This window comes from Lytechinus pictus, chromosome 4 (genome assembly GCF_037042905.1).
Source record: "Lytechinus pictus isolate F3 Inbred chromosome 4, Lp3.0, whole genome shotgun sequence".
In the NCBI taxonomy this organism is placed as follows: Eukaryota; Metazoa; Echinodermata; class Echinoidea; order Temnopleuroida; family Toxopneustidae; genus Lytechinus; species Lytechinus pictus.
In genome coordinates, this window is record NC_087248.1 from 6,990,820 (window position 1) to 7,013,216 (window position 22,397).

Here is a 22,397-nt window from a genome sequence, read left to right on the forward strand (position 1 = left end):
TTTAATCATGCTCTTTTATCCTGCTTTCAAATAAATGGAAATGCTATATACATAAGTTCATAAGTTCATAAGTTCATTTTATTTGTCTTCCAACTATGAGTTTGAATACATGACAAACATATAAGTGTGTATGAAACAATGAGCAGAGTACATGATAAAACAGCCCGTAAAACAGGTATATATAAAACAGAGTATGCAGAAAACATTGTTTTTAAATACATTATACAGCTTAAGACAGAAAAGAAATAATTTTAAAGGAAGACGAGGAGACCTAAGTGAAGCAATGCTTGTAAATTAAGGTTCCTCATTACGAATTCAAAGAACATTGGATAAACAACAAAGAAATGGCAATATAATATAATATGATAACTAGGTGTGCACTTGTTTAAAAAAAAAGTTATAAAAAAAAATAAATAAATAAATAAAAAAATAAAAAAATTAATGAAGAGCTCACTTGCAAATGGGGTTAGGTCAATTTTTCATCAAATTTGATTTTTTTTTATCTCAATGTATAGATTTTTAGTAGCTCTATAAGATGATACCAAAGAAAGGTTGAAAGTCCATTAAAATTGATCTAAAATGGCAAAGAAAAATTACTTTTTTTCAAAAGGGGTTAGGTCCATTTCAGTTTGGTTGCAAAAGGCCTATCATGAAAATTTTGTTTCGCATATTAAGAATATTGCAATATGGGAGAATTAAAAAAAATGATTTTCTTGGAGTGGACCTAACCCTTTTTGCAAACAAACTCTTCTGAAGAGCTCATTTGTCAAAAGGGGTTAGGTCCAATGTTCATAAATTTTATCGTTTTCTGTCTCAAAACCTCTAAATGTTTTGTCGCTCTGATGAAAACAAAGAAAATTTGAAATTCATATGAAAACGTGAATAAAACTGGCAAAGAAAATTTATAGCTTGGATTCATTTCAGTTTGCTTGCAAAGGGGGTTAGGTCCACAATGATAAAAAAATCGATGACAGGAAAATTTCTTTTATACACATTTTATGTTCACATGATAGGGTAGTACATCATGACAATTTAGTTTCTCATAAGGATATTGCAATAAGTGATAATAAAAAAACTGTTTTTTTTTGGAATGGTCCAAAGTGGACCTAACCCCTTTTGCAACCAAACTCTTTAAATAAGGCCTTTTTTTTTTTTTTTTTTTTTTTTGCTTGTCAAATTTTTTGCTTATCAATTATTTTTCTGGTACGAAATCCTTTATTTGTGGTTGAAGGCCTTTTTTTTTTTTTGCTTGTCAAATTTTTTGCTTATCAATTTTTTTTTCTGGTACGAAATCCTTTATTTGTGGTTGAAGACCTTTTTTTTTTTTGCTTGTCATTTTTTTTGGCGGACGAATTTGCCCCCCCCCCTGTGGAAAATCCTAGGTACACCACTGGCTAGCCGATGGGGGGGAGGGGCACATGCCCCCCCCCCCCCCCCCGTAGTTACGCCACTGCTGTTATTCCAGGAAAGTTGGTGTACGGTATATCATATTTCTAATGGAGTATTATATCAAACATGATGTTTTATCGGTAACTTGTCTATATGGAATTACTAAATAACATGTATTTTGTTTTGTTTAAGGTCAAAGATAAGCGATTGGCTCTTATCCATTCAGTAACATTACCCCGGTAACATTAATAAGTTCAGAATAACATCAACTAAAGGTTGTGGGTTCTGATGAGAAAAAAAATAAGGTCGAATCATCTGCATACAAGATAACGGACATAATGGGATTTTGGATTAGTACAAAAATCATTGATGTAAATTGCAAATATCTGCGGGCCCAAATAAGCAATATACGCGTCAATATAGGTATGCTTAGAAATTAGTTCCGCTATATAATCACCCCCCTCCGCCCCCAAAAAGTCAATTTGCTCTTCGCGCTATATATCATCATTAGTGAGATACCCTCTTCAAAGTTTTTCTGCAAGTCAAACGGTTCCCTTTAGGGTAAGTAAATCATTTTCACTCGCATTTTTAAAAGATACATCTTGTCCTTTATTAAAAAGGTGCTTATCTGTCCATTTTTTAGGTCGAAACATAAAAAATTTTCAGCTTGCGCTTTGTGCTCGATACCCATCCCGTTCATGAATATGATGCCTATTTAATTATAAACAATAATAATAACTCAGAACGCTAAGCGCGAGCTTAATACTCATGCATGGCTGCATTTTTTCAGCGGGGGGCAAAACACATTAAAATATTTGAAGAAAATTGATAAAAGCGACCGAGCTTGTCTGGGAGCGCTTTTGCATTTTGTGGATACACTCTAAAAAAACGAAAAGCTAATTTAGCTCTTAATTTTAGAGCGTGTATAGTGACTGAAATGGAGTCACTAACTGTACACGCTCTTTAAGAGCTAAATTAGCTCTTCGTTTTTTAGAGTGTACTTTTGGAGAATTTTGTGGAAATTGTCAGGACCAAATGTAAGTTTCCAAAATCCCAAACCCCGGCCTTCTCTGCGTATACGGCCATCGGACATAGTACGACCTGAAAAGAGGACATCTCGAGGACTCATAATGATCATGGAGAGGATATACGTATCTCGCTAATCAAAATTTTGGTATCAGCACTTTTCGTAATCATGAAACTTAATTGAGTCGCGAACACAATAATTTTGTGCATATATTGACTAAACGAAAAATATTTTTAGCGTAAATCATCTCAAACAAGCATGCAGTGCAAACGCGAAGTACCAGCGAAAGTTTTATTTTCATAATAACCCGGCGAAGTATTCCGCTTAGTCACATACTTTATTTCACCCACGTTTCTTCCATCTCTTCATCTTTCTTCGTCTTTTTTATTCCTTGGAGCCCCGTAATTATACCCCTAAAAATTTGAACAAAATCTGATGAAAAGGCGGTGGTGTAGGCCTATAGGTGAACTACACGATATGAAATGTGATTTTGGTTTAATTTCTGCTATTTTCTGCTATTTAGCATATACCTATACCTCATTTCCAGGGGTACCGCCTATTATGGAGTAGGCCATATACACACGCAGTCACCCCCCCCCCCCCGCAGGTTTCGCCACGGGGAAGGCGGGACAAGGGAAGAGGGAACGAGGAGAAAGATCTAAGAAGGGAAAGAAAAAAGGAGGAATGAGGGAAAGGGAATAAAAGGGAAAAGACAAGGTAAAGAAAGTCATAAAGTGAAGAAAGGGAAAACTCAAGAAAAGAAGATTGTGAGAAAGAACAAATTACAATTTCATCCAAAATCCGCGGGCCCGAAATAATAGAATGGAATGAGTTTTTAAAAAAATGAAGGGCTGAGGCAACGAAATGGAATGAAAGGAAAAGTGTGGACTATTTGCTGAATATAATGCAAAATCTATCACATTAGAATTTCAGTTCAAAAGGCCAAATAGTTATTTGCTCGATGGTGACTTTTTAGAAATTGTCCCCCCTAAAAATATTTGGGTCATTTCGCCACTGCGTTTAAAATGCAAACACTGTATACCCGACCGTGATTTGATTAAAAATAGCGGATCTTTAAAGGGATGGGAAAATCTTAATTAAAAGAATATATTGGGAGAGTGAAGCAAAGGTATATATACAACGAGAGACAAAACCACAAAACAAAACAAAATAAACAAAAACACAGAAAAAACAAAAAACAATACGGAGAATTGGAGTCCCTTCCATGTAGAGTATAGGCATAAAGCAACGTTGCCAGAACTGGCATAATTATGCTTTCTGGTTGGGAGGTAGAACATATAATTTTTGTTCTCTCTTATCATTTCATACATCTTGTAGACGGGTCAATATACGACATACGACCAAAAATACCCCTACCCGGAACTAATTGCAACAAATGATTTTTCAACGGCTTTTTGTACTATTTGACCTCAGGAATAACATACTAAAAATCTACTCCCATCCGGGAAAGTGGTTATTTTCAAGATGGCGTCCAAGATGGCCGCCGTTTACTGAAAATGGATACAATATTACTGAGTCATTATCCACCCTAGAATCCAGAGTGAATTATAAGCCCTCCAGTATACCTGGCAAATCCAAGATGGCGCCCAAAATGGCTGCCGTAGGCTGAAATTTTCAGATACCAAATTTATCTAAGTTGCTTTAAATTGGTTTTATTCAATGGTTTTAAGGGTGAAGTAGTATACACTGGAACAAGTTACAAGGACAGCCAGTGGTCTTCCAAAAATCGAAGATGGTTTCCAAAAATCCAAGATGGCTTCCAAAAATGGAGTTTGAAATGTCTGTTGATAATTAAAATGGACATAGTTCATTTTCATATCCGCCATGGGGCATAATGATTTTTGTGTCTAGACCATGTTTTCAATGGTCAAATAAGACATTGGGACAGAATGATGACAAGGACAGTCAGTGGTCCATTATGTTCGGAAATCCAAGACTGCTTCCAAATATGGAGTCTAAAATTGTTGTTGCTACTTAACAAAAACCGATATAGTTTGCTCAATATCCAGAAATATGAAATTTGTGCCTATACCATGGTTAAATGGGTCAAATAATACATTGGGACAAGATACAAAGAAAGTCAGTGGTCTGGTATGTGCAAAAATCCGCGATGGATTCCAAAAATTGATTCTGAAATGGCTGCTATATAATACATAAAGCGGACATAGCTCATTTCATATTGGCCTGGGAGATGTGATCTTGGTGTCTAAACCACTGGTTTCAAGGGTCAATTAATACATTAGGACAAGTTACAAGGACAGTCAGTCGCCTGATATTTCAAAATATCTATGTTGGCTTCCAAAACTTGATTCTAAATTGACTGCAGTTACTTCAAGTGGACATAATTTATTTCATATCGGCCTGGGAGATCCGATTTTGGTGTCTAAACCACTGGTTTCAAGGGTCAAATGATAAATTAGGAGAAGTTTTGAGGACAGTATATAGTAGTCTGGTATTACCAAAAATCCAATATTGCTTCCTAAAATTGATTCTAAAATGACTTCTGATACTTAAAAGTGGCATAGCTCATTTTATATCCGCCTGTGAGATATGATTTCGGTGTCTAAAACCCGGGGGGGGGGGGGCACTCAGTATATAATGCATAGTGGGTATGTGCCGCGGAGGGGACCCCCATTTTTACACTCAAATTTCCGTTCCAAGGCATAGCATTTTTGTCTTATTGAGAAAAAGAACAAAGAAAGCCGCTCCAAGGCATAGCATTTCCTTCTTATCGAGAAAAAAAGAAGAAAGAAATCCGCTCCAAAGCTTCGCATATTTTTCGTTACGCCGTTCCGGTCGCATTGATCTGCTACAATTTTGGTGAAAAGCGGCCGTAGAGCGCTTTTCGACCATCGCCTAATCGCGAGCGCACCCGGCGGAGGCCGCGCTAGCTGCGTTATGCACGATTGCCCGTTCCATAGGGATGCATACGCACTCACAGAGATACGGAGATCCGTTCCGAGGACCCCCGTTTTCACAAACATTTGTAGTTCCGAGCCCGTTCCGAGGACCCTCCTTTTTAAAATAAGCCCGCTCCAAGGCCCCCGTTTTTTGCCTCGCCCGCGGCACACCCCTACCACTTTTTTGGTCGAGTGCCCCCCCCCCCCGGGGTCTAAAATACGGTTTCAAGGGTCAAATGATATATTAGGATAAGTTACAATGACAGTTAGTGGTGTCGAATGTCAGAAATTCCAAGATGGCTTCCAAAAAAGGAGTAAAAAATGTCTGATGTTACTTATAAAAGGACATAGCTTGTTCAGAATCTGTCTGGGGAATATGAGTTTGGTGTCTAAGCCATGCATGGTTTAAAGGGTCAGGTAATAGGGGAAGTTACAAGATCAGTTGTCTGTATGTTGAAAAATCCAAATAACTTAAAAAAATGGGGTGTAAATTGACATTTGTTACTTAAAAGTATCATAGTTTATTAGAAATACACCTTGGAGGTATGATTTTGGTGTATACACTAGAGTTTAAAGGGTCAAGTTATATATTGGGTTAATTTTAAAGGATAGTCAGGTGTCAGGTATGTCCAAAAATCGAAGATGGCTTTAAAGATTGGGGTTTTAAATGACTGTTGTTACTTGGGGACATTATTTTGGTGTCTACATTAGGGTTTCAAGGGTAAAAAATATTTTAGGACTGCATGGATACAATAATATGCAGTTATCCATTTTGCCTTAAAATCCAAGTTGGCTTTAAACAAATGGGTTCCAAAGTGAGTGCTGTTACTTAAAAATGGACATAGTTCAAACAATATCCACTTGTGTGAAATAATCTTGGTGCCTACACTTAGTTTTTATATTATGTCATGAGTTGGTGACAGCACCCATTTTGATGAAATTTTAGAATCCACCATGGAATTTTTTGGACAAAATAAATACTAATCATCTTTTTTACTTGTCCGAATGTATTAATTGACCCTTCATACACAATTTAGACACCAACATTATTTCTTACAGATAGATATTGTAGAACCCTGACCATTATTGAGTGATATGAGTCGTTTTAGATGCCTTTTTTGAAAACCCTCTTTGATTTTTAGGAAACTGGACAACTGCATATCAATGTAACCGGTCCAAACGTATTATTTTAACAATGAAACCATAGTCTTGACACCAAATCACATCTCCTTGTTGGATTTTAAATGAACTATATGTCCATTTTCAAAGTAACAGCAGTCATTTCAGACTCTGTTTTTGGAAGCCATATTGGATTTTCGACATACTGGACCACTGACTGTCCTTGTTACTAATTTTCTAACTTTTAAAACCATGGTATAGACATCATAATCATATACCCTTGACGGATTTTACATAAACTATGTCCATTTGTAAATACCAGGGGCTAATTGACACTGATTTTTAAGCCACCGGGCCACCGTGGACTTTTGGACATACTTGATCACCCATCGTCCTCGTAACTTATCCCAATGTATTATTATTTTGACCCATTTTACCATGGTATAGGCACACAAATCATATTTCCGGATATTGAACAAACTATGTGTTTTTTTTAAGTAGCAACAGCATTTTTTTACTTTATTTTGGGAGCCATCTTGGATTTTTGAAAATACCGGACAACTGACTGTCCTTGTAACTTGTCCCAATGTATTATTTGACCATTGAAACCATGGTCTAGACACCAAAATCATATCTCCCAGGCAGGTGGATAATTATGAAATAGCTATGTCAATTTTAAGTATTGACAGCCATTTTAAACTCAATTTTTGGAAGCCATCTTGAATTTTTTGACACATCAAACAACTGGCTGTCCTTGTAATTTGTCCCGATGTACTACTTCACCATTCAAATCATTGAATAGAAACCAAATTAAAGCCATCTAAGTAAGTTATAGATGAATTGTGGATTTTTTTTTTAGCCTATACGCAGCCATTTTGGGCCCCATCTTGGATTTTCCTGGTACCCCGGAGCGCTAATATTCACTCTGACTTGTATCAATAAATTCGTTTACCCACTCGACCATGGAATATAAATCGAATAATGATTTTTTTGGGTGGATAATGAGAGATATCAATTCACAGTGAAATAATGGCGGCCATCTTGGACGCCTTCTTAAAAATAACCACTTTCCCGTATGCGGATTTTGGTATATTTTTAGTATGTTATTCCTGAGGTCAAATATATACTGCCAGAAACAGTTGAAAAATCATTTGTTGCAATTCGTTCCGGGTCAAACCATATATTGACCCGTCTATTGTTAATATTTCATTTTGTAATTGCTGAAACGCATTAGGATTAATTTCCAGTATCTTTGAAGTTTGATGTATAATTTTTATAATTATACTTGTTATGGATTTATTGTCATGTTTGTACAACTTGCTTATGGAATGTGAATGTGTATTTTGAATTGAGAGAATACAATAAAACATCCTTAAAAAAATTGTCCACCAGGCTGGAAATAGTTATATCTCAATAAATAGTTCACAGAGCAAAATGCTGAATATCAGTTCAACTAGTTATTGAATTATAAAGATTTGCATTATTCCGGTGAAACAGTTCTAGGAATGTCTTTATGAATATTCATTAGGTGCCTGGGCTGATGATGTCATATCCCCACTTGTTCTTTGGTATTTTATCATATGAAAATAGGTTTTTTCAAAAAATTTCTACCAAGAACTGATCAATTGGATTGACAATGATTAAGTGCATTATTTATTTACTAACTGCCGCAACTTATTTCATCATAATGGAGACACATCATTTACACATGTATGGAAAAATGAAACATTTATGATTTCATGTAATAACTTAAGAAAAGGGAAAGTGGTGATCAGCCAACCTAATGAATATGCCTATTCGATGCGGCATATAACTGTTTTCACAACTATTGATAAACTTTGAAATTCAATAATTTCGTTATTTGTTATCCGGTTTTGATGGAATTTTCAGCATTTTGCTCTGTGAATTTTACTCTATTTATGTAGACATAAATATTTTCAGCCCGGACCATCAAATATCGAAATGTTCCGTGTGGACGTACAGATCAAGCTATAGGGTTTGGCATATGCCAACTAGCACTGACAAATAAAGAGAAAAATTAATGCTCGGAAAGGAACTTTGACGTTTTCTTCTGAATTTCATGTCGAAATCGATTCTCATGAGAAATTTTTTTTTCACTCGCTTAGCTCGCTCGGGACTTATCGGTGCACGTTCTGTTATATTCGTGTCAATCATAAGAATTGTGCCCCAGCGCTTTTTGCGTTTGTGTTTTTCACTCACTGCATGGCTGCTTGTCTACTGGAAAAAAAAGGTCGCGCTATCGCGAGGCACTTTATGCATGGCTTATGCATGGGCACTATAATACTATACTAGGCCTAGCTAGCGAGGCGAGGCTGCGCTGCGCACGTGCATTAAATGTCGTCATTTATATCCAATCCGAACTTAGATCCGAATCAAATCTAAGTTTTACGAAAAATGTAGCAATAAAACATTATTGTTTAATAACTTAAAATCTTTAAGAAAATTATAAATTTATCTAATTTTTTATTTTCTATCCTGAATTTTCATGCATATAATTTTTTTTAGGGTCATTACAAAAATTACAGAAAGTATTCTATTTTACGGAAGTATACGGATACAGCCGATGATGTGCGGAAAAATCCGAACACCGCGTCTCGCCATTTTCTTTGACTTTTCTGTTGTGCATCTAGCTAGCTAGGGTCTTTACGTCTGCGTCATCTACATTTTAACAAAAATATATCCTTCTTACCTTGCGATTTAGTTGAAATATATCCAAAATGCCAAACAGGGAAGACTCGAGAGGAACCCAAGGACAAAAAAGGCCCAATCAACCAATGAATAATCGTGGAAACGACAGTAAAGGAGGCGGTGAGGGAAGCGCAAATTCGACTCCGAACAAGCCAAACGTCAAGCAGCAACACAATCAGCCACAGAGTCAAGACAGGCACGATAGAAGCGGTGGTCAGCATCATCAACATCAATCTGGTGGTGAGAAACGACACAGACCCCCATTTCAGGGAAATCGAAAAGACTATCAGAAAGGAAATGATACACTTAATCCTCTTCCAGAATTTGATGCAGGACCAAGAACGGAAAAGAAATTCACAGGACGTTGCCGTCTTTTCGTTGGCAATCTCGCAAATGATGTGTCAGAATCAGATTTCAAAAAGATGTTCGAGAAATTTGGAGAGGTGTCTGAAACATTCCTGAATAGCCAAAAAGGTTTTGGTTTCATTCGTTTGGTAGGTTCACTGATGTAGATTATAAGTATGAATGATGATTGAGAGGATGGTGGTTAATAAAAAGCAGGGGTGTGAGACTGAGAGTTCAGATTTTTATCTGATTTCAGATTTTTTTGTTTTGATTTTGAGCTTTTTTTGGCCTTCCTCTGTACGAAAAGTATGGGAGCTCTTTCTATTTCAGACTTTTTCAACACTCAAGCTTTTTTCAGATCTTTTTATTTGTGACCACTCACACCCCTGTAAAAAAACTAAAAGTAAAACTAAAGTCCACCCCAGAAAACAGTTGATTTAAATAAACAGAAAAATCAAGCATGAAGAAAGCTGAAATAAAAAAAAGAAAATAAAGTTATGTTATAATATTACATTTTAAAGTTTCACTTAAGTTTCACTTATTTTTCACAAAACAGTTCTAAAATATCTAACTATGGGGTATGGCTATGCTCAACTCAGTGATATGCAAATGAGTCGATGATGTCACTTTCTTTTGTTTTTTATTGTTTGAATTGTACAATATTTCATTTTTTACAAATTTGAGAATTAGGACCTCCTTGCCTGGCTTAAGTTACCACAAAATGTTAAAATAATGGAATTGCACGTGTTAAGGGAGGAATGAAACTTCATTTCACATGACAATGATGAGAAAATCAAAATATTTAATAATATAATAAAATACAATTACAAAAGAAATAGTGAGTGGGTGATGTTATCGGTTCCCTCATTTGCATACCGAACAGGATGTGCATACCGGTACCATATTGTTTTGTGAAATTAGGCGAAACTTTACATCCGATTTTGATGAAATTTTCAATGTTATGCTTGTTTGAATTATCTCTTTCTATTCAAATCAGCTTTTTGTTGGGGTGGACTTGTCCTTTAAAACATTAAGAGTAACTGCATCTGTGCGCAGCTGGGGGTTGATGTGCGGCCATTCAGCAGGCTGCAATATTCCACTGAAATCACCAACACACTCTAAACATGTACAGTAAACATTCACTAACTCACTCCCACACTACAAAATCATCCGGCAACATGGGCAAAATCTCTAATAAGAAGTGAAATTTTCTTACCTAAATCACCATATCTCGCATCAAAAATACATGTATTACCATCAGTACTTCGTAACATCGTTGTTAAAGGTCAAGTCCACCACAGGAAAATGTTGATTTGAATAGAGAAAATCAAACAAACATAATACTGAAAAGTTCATCAAAATCGCATGTAAAATAAAAAAATTCACAAAACAGTTATATGCACATCCCGGTCGGCATGCAAATGAGGGAACTCATGACATCACTCACTATTTCTTTTGTATTTTATCTATGAAATATGAAATATTCTAATTTTCTCATTGTCCTTTAAAACAAAGTTTTATTTCCCCCTGAACATGTGGAACTATCATTGTTTAACATTTCATGGTTCAGTCAAGTTGGTCCTTATTTTCAAATCTGTAAAAAATTTAAATATTGTGTAATTCAAACAAAAAAATAAATAGTGAGGGACATTGATTCTCTCATTTGCATGTGACTAAATTGTGCATATAACTTTGTTGTGAAAAAATAAGCGAAAATTCAAATTGTCATAACTTTCTTATTTTACATGTGATTTTGATTAAATTTTCAGCATTACGCTTGTCTGATTTTTCTCTATTGATTTAAATCAACATTTTTCTGAAGTGGACTTGACCTTTAATAAGATGAAGTCCCCAAACTGCTAATTTTTGGTTTAGACTGTTGGAATCTGATTTATTAAATGTACTTTAAAAAACATCACAATTTTTGTCTTTTATTATTTTTTTTCTAAGTTTTGTATTCCCTGATGTATTTTTTTTCTATACAACTTTTTAAGAATTGTATTTCTAAAGATGTCATAACTTCTTTGTGAGTATGGTCTTTAAGAATGTGTACCACAATACAATGTTGAGTTTTACTTTTTGATTTGTAGTATAATTAAATGAGTATTGAGTAATCAATTTTCTATTCATTTTTCATGTAGGATACAAGATTAAATGCAGAGGCTGCTAAAGCTGCCCTAGATGGTACCCAACAGAAGAATCGTACTATCAGAGTTCGTTTTGCCACACATGGAGCAGCACTTAGGGTAAAGAACATCCCACCAAGCACATCAAATGAACTTCTAGAACAGGCATTCTCAATGTTTGGGGAGGTAGAGCGGGCCATCGTGATTGTAGATGACAGAGGGCGACCGACAAAGAATGGAATCGTGGAATTTTCACGAAAACCTGGTGCACAGAATGCCTTGAACAGAATTGGTCAAGGTGTTTTCCTTTTGACAGCGTAAGTATAATCTTTAACAATTAAATTGAGTGGATCTGGGTCAGTCGCCATGGAAACTGATTTGTTGTTTCCAAAGAAGTTGCCATTAATAACTTTTTTGGGGGGTAGTATATTGATATATTTTCAGTATGCCAGTGGACATTTTTTGGTGAGCCATCTGGTAAGCAAATTGCCTGGAAATTTAAAAGAAAGGTCATTTGCTTGTATGGTTGAAATGTATAAGTTCTCCAGCTGAATGTCATAGTGATAGAACTATAGGTTGAAAGAAAATTTTAATTGAAAGCGGTAAGTTTGATTATAAACTATGCATTCAACAGTAAAAGGCAATGCATTAAAATGAATAATAAAGAGAGTTTTAACATGGCTGTTTTTGCAGGGCCCCATTTCCTGTGACAGTAGAGCCTCTCGAACAGAAAGATGAAGAGGATGGAAACCAAGAGCGTTACATCATGAAGAACAGAGAGTACCAAAGGGAGAGAGAGCAACCACCACGATTTGCCCAGCCAGGAACATTTGAGTACGAGTGGGGGCAGCGGATGAAGGCCCTGGAGGAAGAAGAAAAGATTAAGAGAGATAATCTAGAAAAGAACATCGAAGAGTCTAGGCTGAAAGTTATGGATGAGATGGAAATTGCAAAGACAGAGCATCAAGCCATTCTTATGCGTCAAGGTATGTTGAGAGAAAATTCAACAAGCTTTCCTTGTTGTGAACAGCATGTTGTAGTTTGAACATTTGAGATGTTGATTTGAATCCTTCAAGATATTGTTGAAGATGGTTGTCTCGTTAAGTTAAATTTTCCTTGTAAACACGATAACTTCAGTTTAACTTAACATAGGCTCATATAATTGGTGTGTATGATACTAGCATGGATCCCAGGAAGCCTATCGATTTTGAGGTCAAAAGGTCAAGGTCACATTAACATGTTTTCATCTTACCCTTCTGAAGTCCTTATAAACGTGATAACCTTAGTTTAACTTAGCCTAGGCTCATATAATTCTTGCTTGACCAAAAACTCAATTTTCCGCGTTACAGGCAGGCGTATAATGTGCTCGCCCCAGTGACACTCTTGTTCTTGTTTTAATTCATTTTTAGAGCTTGCACGTCGACAGGAAGAGCTTCAACGTCTGGAGGACCAACGTAGGGAGTTTGAAATGAGGTGAGTGTCTACTAAAGCTGTGAAAGAAATAACACTAGTGTTCTATGTCTTTGTGAAAACTGATAAAATTGCACATGTTCAGAATAACAATACAAAGTAATCCATTTTAGGAAATCTTAAAGCTTGATGAACGTAGTTGCAGTAAAACACTGATTTTGTGAGAAAGTCTGTAAAACCAAGGTAAAGTATTGATATATCATCGTGGATCTAGATCTGGTACAGTAACATAAACTGAACTTTTTGAAATCATAATTAGCTAAAAAACGATCACACTGAAGATCGCCAACACAGATAGGCACATGTGGGACAGTGTATTATTATTGCTGGAATAAAGACCCGACAGAAGTGACCGAATCTGCGCTTATTTTGCTCATTTCTCGGCAATTACACAATTTCTTCCAGAATCCTTTGGCACATACTTTTTATTCATACAAACAGACACTTTTGTAATTATAATAAATTCTGTAAAAAGTCATTTTGAGATCGTCCCCACAACTGGAATTTATCTTTAACTTACCATTCTGGTCTTCTATTGAATTCTGTTGGATTTTTTTTTCTTGTGTTTTAAAGAAGGCATATTTTGTGAGGGTTATAAAGAGTGTTGGTTTGACACTGGAAAAAAGTGGAAATATGAATTTCATAGTTTGAATACTTCTAGGAAAACTTTACTAAGCAAAAATGTCTGACCTTGAATTATCGCAGGTCATTTGATTGGGTTCAATGTCAATTCCTGATGTCTTAAAGCACCCGATTTAGTATTTTGTGCTGCTGCTGTAACCAGCAATACCAAGGATTTCATCCTTTTCCTGAATAAGCTGCAAGTTTAAAGTTGAGTATTCTCACATAAACCTCTTTTTTTTTCCAGGCGCAATGAGCGTGACGAGCGAAGGCGTCAGGAAGAGAACTTGTACAGGCAGCATGAAGATGCCTTGAGACGTCGTCAGCAGGTCCAGCAGGATGACATGAGGCTCCAGCAGGATATGATGAGGAGACAGCAGGAGGAGATGATGCAGATGGAGGTAGGTATGGTCTCTCAAGAGACCAAGGTTGCTCTGAACTGGAGAAAGCTTACAAGTCCAAGGTTTAGGGTCTGACTTGTCTTGCATTCTTTTGCTTGTATTGAGCTGGCGGTATACATCAGATACCTATAAAAATCGCCGAAATATCTGTATTATGTAACTGAAGGGCAACTTATAAAATACCTTGGCCTTGCATATGAATTTCATTTCCATCAAATTACTGGTACCAGTTTTAATAACAAATTGAAATTGATAGTAAAGCTTCTTGAATTATATCAGCATATGAGAAATATAATTCAGGAGTTGTCAATGTGATTTTTACATGTAATTTAAAGCATACATGTTTTTTGGGGGAAATACGATTCCAGAAGGAGAGTTCATATTCTTTCTCCAGTTCAGATTTTTTGTTAGTCATTGTATTCTGTATTTCTCTATTCTTTCTCTGTATGTATATAAATTGAGAGTGGTATGGAAGCAGTTGCAGTTATAGAACTATTCATGTGAAATGTTGTGAGATGTGTGAAAGGTGCATAGTTTTCTTTCATGATAGATTGCTTTACAGGTGATGTGAGAGACTTATCTGACAAGCAATGGGCTGAATTTTTTTTTTACCAGCTACGAACTATTCAAAGATTTTTACTTCTAGATGCTGTGAATACTATGGATTTTTGCGAAGAATTATCTGATTATTTGATTCATACTATATATTTTTTTCTCTTTCTTTTCATGAATAAACTACTGCGATTTTCTATATTCTGTTTCTGTGAGATAAAAGTATCTAGTTACGTCATTTTTTGTATCGACATCACCAGTGCTACCCATGGGGACACTCGCTCACTTTTATATCAATATGTTGCACGAAACTGTCCTTTGAAAGCTTTGAAAAGAAAAAAAAACAGTATTCAGAAAATATAGGAGGATTGGTTTGCCGCTGATTATCAATTTCCCCAAGTTGACTGGAAACTTGATTTGCATAGATCTAGTGGTTTTATGCTTCTGAAGTAGCTTTATGTGTTGACCATGATTCTGTGTCATTTACTCTGCAACAATCTGTGTATCGTGCCAGACTTGAATCCTGGTTTCAAATTTTTCTGCTGATACATTGATATAACCAAACTCCTTTTCATAACCCGTATCCGATGTCTTCAACAAAATTTAGACATGAGCTCGTCCCCTCTTGCCTGATCTTTTGCATGAATGGCTGTGCATTTCACAAGCCGATTGAATGTAAAACAACCCACGTAAAAGTTGATAGGGTTTATAAATCCAATTGATAACTAGAAGGGTTGTTCCAATGAATACACTCAGAGATAATCATGTTCTCGACAACTGAAATTATTTTTGTCTCACCTGCATAGCAGAGTGAGACTATAGGCGCCGCTTTTCCGACAGCGGCGGCAGTGTCAACATCAAATCTTAACCGAAGGTTAAGTTTTTAAAATGACAGCATAACTTAGAAAGTATTTGGATTAATCAAGTATTACTGAATATCCTACCTCCGTTTCAGGTCACATGACCAAGGTCAAAGGTCATTTAGGGTCAATGAACTTTGGCCAAGTTGGGGGTATCTGTTGAATTACCATCATAACTTTGAAAGTTAATTGATCTGATTCATATAACTTGGACATAAGAGTAATCAAGTATCACTAAACATATCGTTCGAGTTTCAGGTCACATGACCAAATTCAAAGGTCATTTAAGGTCAATGGACTTTGGCCATATTACAGGTAATTATTAAATTGCTATCATAACTTTCAAAGTTTATGAAATGTGGACTTGGGGGTAATCAAGTATCACTGACAAGTCTTGGGTCTCATGATTAAGATCAAACGTCATTTAGGGTCAATGAACGTAGTATTATTGTATCATTTTATGAATGGTGTTCTCTGTGAATAATAATTTTATAGTACGGTAAGTTTTCAAAGTCAGCACTGCTGATACATGTATATTGAATCGCGTAATGCTGGTGAGACTGCCAGAGGTGCTCCACTTGTTCTATGTATTGAGCAACTTTAGATAGATATCAAACCTTAATTGATAGAATTAATCTATTAGACAAGGATAAGCATGTTTTGTTTTTTATTTCTTTTCTAACGTCATTTGTCTCCAGAAATGAAGTGGTGTAGACAGCAAATGATGTAGATATTGAATTAGGAAAAGAAATATATGCCACATAAATCCTACAATGATAGCTCTATTTCAGTATTTTAAAGTTTCATTTTAAATGATTTTAATTTCAATATTGTTTAAAAGAAGTCAAGATAAAGGGGAAATTCATCTTAAGTTTCACCCTCAAATTGCCATAGGATTATCAGAACACTGGAATTGATGATCCGAAGGTGGTTACAATGGATTGAAATCCAGTGTACCTCAAAGATCAACTCGGGCCTATTTGCCTTTTGGTCTTGTACCATTGTCTTATCTGTGACGGAAATCAAGCATATATTATGTCATGTTTTAGTATGCCAGATCTAAGCTTTTTTTTCCAGGAACCAAGTAACTTTTTGTTTTTATTGATAATACCCCCACGTACACCTTGTTAGTTTACATGTAAGAGCTATACTAGTTGGCGACTTGGCAGATCTGAAAATACTTTCCATCAGGGAATAGAGATGATAAAGCTATTTGCACGTTACATGTACATTTAGAGGATATGAGATGGAGAAAAACCTGTACATGCAAAAAAAAAAGAGAATACTTTGCGTACAATTTCTTCATCCCTTGTTTTTTTGAAATTTTGTGGCTTGTGACATATTTTCCATCATGGAAACTAGTAGAACAGGTGTTTGGTCAATGCAATGTGTACATATTCCTCTTAGGGCTCTAGACGCCCCATGCCCGGAGTTGGTGGGCCCCAGCCCTTGATGGCTGGTGGCTCAGGTGTTGGTGGTCCCCAGAGCGGTACAGACATGTTGCCTCAACAAGTTCAAGGAGGTGCCGGGGTAAGTAGTTCCTGTATCGTGTCAGATGAGAGAGTGTTGCCAGAAAGATGATGTGAGAGGGGGCAGGGGTTCTTTTGAGACAAGAGATAAAGGGGCTTTTCTAATGACTGAAAAGTCCTCTGATTACCCATTTAAAAAAAAATTACTACCCGGTAGTTACTTTCATCGTGTTTTGTGCATTTTTCCCCCCAATTTAATCAGGAAGCAAGCACTGATAGTGATAATTCATATTTTATTTTGAAAGAAAATCATGGCTGTTGGGGGCAGTCTCTTAAAATTGAATTTAACATCTCAGATATTAAAAAAATCAGTTGTATCGAACCAAGTCTCTTGTGTAACACCTTTTACAATCATGGATTTTGGGGAAAATGGAAAAATTTTGTCCACCACACTGCATGAACTTGACTCCACTTGATGCTGAGATAAAAATCTTGCTTTATCGAGAAGACTCCAATTGCATGATGTTCAAGACTAGAGTATCTTTTAAAACTGGTTTTACTTCATGATCATGAAAATGATTGTAGTTCTTACTCCTTTCATCCTTTACCTTTAATTTTTTTTTTTTGCCCCCTCTACAATTTTTTCTTCCGGTATTGATAAATTGACAATTCTGCAGTCGGAGGGTCATGGAAATAAGTGGGCTTGAACATACAAGGTGTAGAAAATCTACTGCAGCTAGTGTTACCTATAGATTACAAAGATTGGCTGCTTTCCATACATCTGTGCTGTACCCTTTCATTTTCCATTGATAGTGGTAATTGCACAGCACTCTAGACTGTAGGTGTGTGCATATTTTCATCTTTTTATTATCTTTTTTATTACTTAATTCTTCAGTATGATTACCTGTAGCTACTTCCTTCAATCTCATGTTTCACATCATATTTTTTTGTGTTGAGGGAAAGGAAGGTGTGTGAGTGTGTTTTGTGTGAATTATCAAACAAAATTTCATGATTCACTGTATTGAATGATAGATTTTGAACTTAGTCGTTTTAAAAAACTCTCATTGAGATCTGACTTAGACCTTCACATCTATGAAAAAAGTTTAGTGTGAATAATTAAACAAATTTTCATGATTCACTGTATTGAATGATAAGTTTTGATGAGTCGATGTGAAAATACTCTCATTGAGATCTGACTTAGACCTTCACATCTATGAAAAAAAAGTTAATATTTGTTATTGTCTTGTATATTAAGACAACCTGGAACAGTTGTATGTTATTATAATACTGTCATCCTAGATTCAAGTGAATTTCAATTTCCTTCATGTTGACCAGCAAAGTTTTATATCATACATCTATATGGCGCTTTTTCTAGCTTGCGCGTTTCATCAACTGCTTCCAATTTCCAAACTTCCTAGAGAACCTTACTACATGCAAAATCCGATTTGCTGTTCAAACTAAGTTGTTTATATCGTCAGTGTAGAAATTTACTGAAAAGTGGCACTTGATAATGTAATTACTATTGAAAGCATGCAGCTAAACATGGTCGTGTTGAATATGTTGTTGTGCAACTAGTCCTGAGTACCCTATGTGTGGCAGGAACAATGTGATTTTGTAGAAGAGATGGGGATGACACGTTTGCAGCTTTTCTGATAACCTAATGTTCCATGGCTTTTCGTATCTGCAAATCTTGTGGATTTTGCGTAAAATAACTGGTCTACGGTGGAAGCCATAAATGACCGTTAGATCTAGCCTTGATTTTCATGCCAGTGAAGGGGGGGAGGTGTAGATTTGAGAGAGAATTGCAGATGATACTGTAAAACAAATGAGGGAGTTGAAGCAGGCCTGAGTTGTAGTGGATATGGTTCAAATAATTTTCTATTTTAAATAGAATGATAATTGTGTTTAATATGTACATGTCGATTCTGGTAATAAAAATGGAACCATAGTTGGGATGAATGGTAAGATCTGATTGATAAATGAACTTTGATCAAGATTGATCACTTGATGTTGGCCGCCTTTATGCATAATATACATAATGATGACTTCCACGCCTGAAGGTTCTGATGCTCTGCCTTTGCGGCATCTGTTTTGGAATGGAGACATGTATTTAATTTTGTTTTGCGCGAGGACACATTGATTTCCTATAGTGTTTAGATAGAGGCCGCTTCAAATATTAAAATGTCACATATTTACCCATTCTGCTGCATGTTAGACTTCTACTTAAATTCATCATTTAACACAACTTGTTTGATACATGATGCACATCAATAAAGCAAGCTGTTTTTCTATTGGTTTGCAATTAGAACTGCCATGAAAACATTTTTCTTTACACTTTCTGGTACTTTCTTGTTAATGAAGTATATCTTCATTATTAGCTGCCTAGATTTTCAGTATAGATCAGAAAATAAATGTGTAAATTGTGTACATGTAGTGACTGAAGTCACCGAGTTTCCGTAGCCCATTAGGCCTCCATGTGCTATGCAAGCACGTGTCCGTTCTGTATTCCATGCGATTTAGTTCAAACTGTCTCTATAAGGGCATAATTGTTTAACTATTTTAAACTTTGACAACTCACATGTTTATAATCATGGTTGACACCAACCCTGACGAAAACCTGGATGTAGTACCATCGCTGTTAACCAAAAAAAAATGATAAGGGGGGGGGAACTAATGGCAATTGGCCCCCAGAAACTGTTGGAATAGCCTCCGTATATGAAATGAGAGCCACTGTCAAATATTATTCCTGCCACTAAGCCATGGAGCATTAAAATCTTTGAAAACAATAGGTGACTTTCTAAGCAGCCCATGTGAGAGATGTCTTGATTTTTATGCATCCTTGTATCGTATTGTTTCTTCTTGGTTTGGGAGTTGATTACATGTACCCAAGATCGGTTTTTTGTATCATATTTTTTATAAGATTTGACGTTTGAATCTTACTTCCAGTGATCTGCAACCTTTTTGTCATTCAAAATATTGTGGTAATTAGTACTAACATACATGTGGGAGAGTAACAGGCATTAACCTATCATCTTGATGCTTAAATGTGCAATGTTACGTCTAAAACACACACGACACCATACATACTGGTCTATTATGTGATTGTTTTCCTGTATGCGCGGTCTATGGACAAAATATTTCTATAGTGATATCCTACACTCGGTGACTGTTGCATCTTCAACTACATAGCAAATCGACCATGAATCATGCTCTGTAAACTCATAAAAAATATATGTAAAGTGCCACTTTGCCAGAGATTGTAGATATCTGACATTTTGCTAATGATGAAATTACCTTTATTTCTCTTATCCTATTATGTGCCTCGATCACTCTTTGTGACCTCTGTCGATGTCTCTGCTATGGAACGACCATGAATTGATCTGATGTCCCTCCAATATAATTACCCAATGAATCCTGAACCATGATGGAACATGTCTTGCATCCTATTTTTTAAAATCCTTTGGGTTTAAACATTTTGTGCTACCTATAATCGTGGCTACTTGAACATGAATCTACTCTAAAACTTGCGCAATATGATCCTGTAAATGCCCAATCACTGTGCTGCTCCAAACTATAAATAACATTTGAAAAACAGCGTCAGAGTAGGTTTGATCAACAGCCAAGCAGTGGCTTCAATAACAACCAGAACCGTGGACCCAACCAAGGTGGACAAGGCGGCAATAATGGAACCCCAACGGCCAACAGAGGTGGACCAGGTGCCCCAGGAGTTCTTGGCAGCGCCCCAGGCAGCACTCCAGGTGGCAACCAACAGGGTGGACGTGGTGCCCAGCAGGGCGGCCGTGGCCAAGCCCAGGGAGGACGAGGCCCAACCCAAGGTGGACCTGGAGCCAACATGGCACAAGGTGGAGGACCAGGATCCTATGGCAGTGGCAGGGGAGGACCAAACCGTTCCCAGATGGACGATGGAAGAGGTAGAATGGCTGTTGAGCGAAGAGACGACCGTGGTGGCGACCGTGGCCGTAATATGGAACGCCGTGATGACTACATGGCCAAGCGCATGCGTCGCTTCTAGATTTTTTGGAAACAACCATTGCCATATAGCAAACTTATATCATTCTTCCTAGTAAGCTATATACAGTAGATTTGGCAAACCAGTTGAATTTACTAATTTCAAAGTTATCCATGTGCAGAAAGAAAAAAAGATTACTGATGATACAAGGATTAACATAACTTCCATGCACATGATTATGCAAAGGGAAAGGTCCTACAGTGAAAACTTCTAAATAACATTGCAGAAAATAAAAAAGAATAATTCAGACCTTCCTAAGATGCCAAAAGGAGATCTGCATTGATTATATTCCAATGTTCATACATTATTTTTTAGCATTAATCATTAAGGATTTCTACACAAGAAATCTTTTGTTAACTTTTAGTTTTAAAAATAATTTTGTATATATTTCTTGACATACTTGCGTTTATTTTAAGTTTTTCTTTTTTGTACTTTTCAAATTGTCTGCAGTTCTGTTTCTGAATAATATAATTTTGTAGATCAAATATGAAGTGAAATCCAATTACTAAGATATCTCATTTTAATCCCGTACAAACAGCACTTGTATATAATCATTGGAAAAAATCATAATGAGCAGACCTCACATAGTCGACATGTTCATTTTTTATAAACATATAAAAAAAAGATATACTTTTGTACATAAAATTCTTGTGCTTTTCTGTAGATCTCTATGGTACCACACTGCGATGAAAAAAACTTTTGTACAGTATACTAGTATATAACTAAGTATGTTGAACTGGCTACCAAATGTGATTATTTTATTTCTGGTGGCCTAGGAGGATAGTGAATTGAAAAATTAAGTCTCATGTAGTGTAAAATAAAGAAGGGGAAAAGGAACTGCAAAAAAATGATTAAAAAAATGCAAAAAAATATATATAGATGAAGGAAATACCATGTACATTGAATCGCCAGTGCTCAAGTCTGTTTTCTTGGTTGTGTTGAATTTTTGTAATTTGATGGATACAGAATTAATCATGTTCTAAAGCATAGTTACACGGAGCAACGTTGACATAGAAAAAAAATAAAAATTTGTTGTGTTAATTGGTAAACTCACTGTTCATGAATGACAGATATTTTAAGCTTTTATTATGGAAAAGAAATCAGGATGTTATGTGTTTTTAGCTGTTTTTCTGATGACCTTGTTATTGTATCTTATGGTTATGCTTATAATAAATATGTGAAACGTTGTTTGTGAGATGAACACCACTTGCATTGATATAATTTATTTTATCCCTCATTTCATTCTTTTTTAACCATCAGTTATCTTCTGCAGTCTGCTGTTTAAAAAAATGGAGGATTAGTAGAGGTAAAGAATTTTTTTGGCACAGTGCTTTTTGGTTTTGTTTCTCCTGTATTCA

General features: G+C 36.0%; 1 protein-coding gene across 2 annotated transcripts; it reads left to right on the forward strand.

Moving 5' to 3' along the window:
- The first annotated feature begins 8,625 nt into the window (after positions 1–8,625).
- Positions 8,626–22,240, forward strand: LOC129259102 (non-POU domain-containing octamer-binding protein-like). Of its 2 annotated transcripts, XM_054897371.2 has the most exons (7): positions 8,626–9,659; positions 11,652–11,953; positions 12,330–12,622; positions 13,046–13,109; positions 13,975–14,128; positions 16,948–17,070; positions 20,605–22,240. In XM_054897371.2, the coding sequence occupies exons 1-7, from the start codon at positions 9,195–9,197 to the stop codon at positions 21,040–21,042; spliced, it is 1,839 nt and encodes a 612-aa protein (XP_054753346.2). In that variant the 5' UTR covers positions 8,626–9,194; the 3' UTR covers positions 21,043–22,240. The 2 variants fall into 2 exon arrangements, with proteins under 2 accessions (XP_054753346.2, XP_054753347.2); XM_054897372.2 differs by lacking the exon at positions 16,948–17,070 and having other exon boundaries at positions 9,034–9,659.
- The last annotated feature ends 157 nt before the right edge of the window (positions 22,241–22,397 follow it).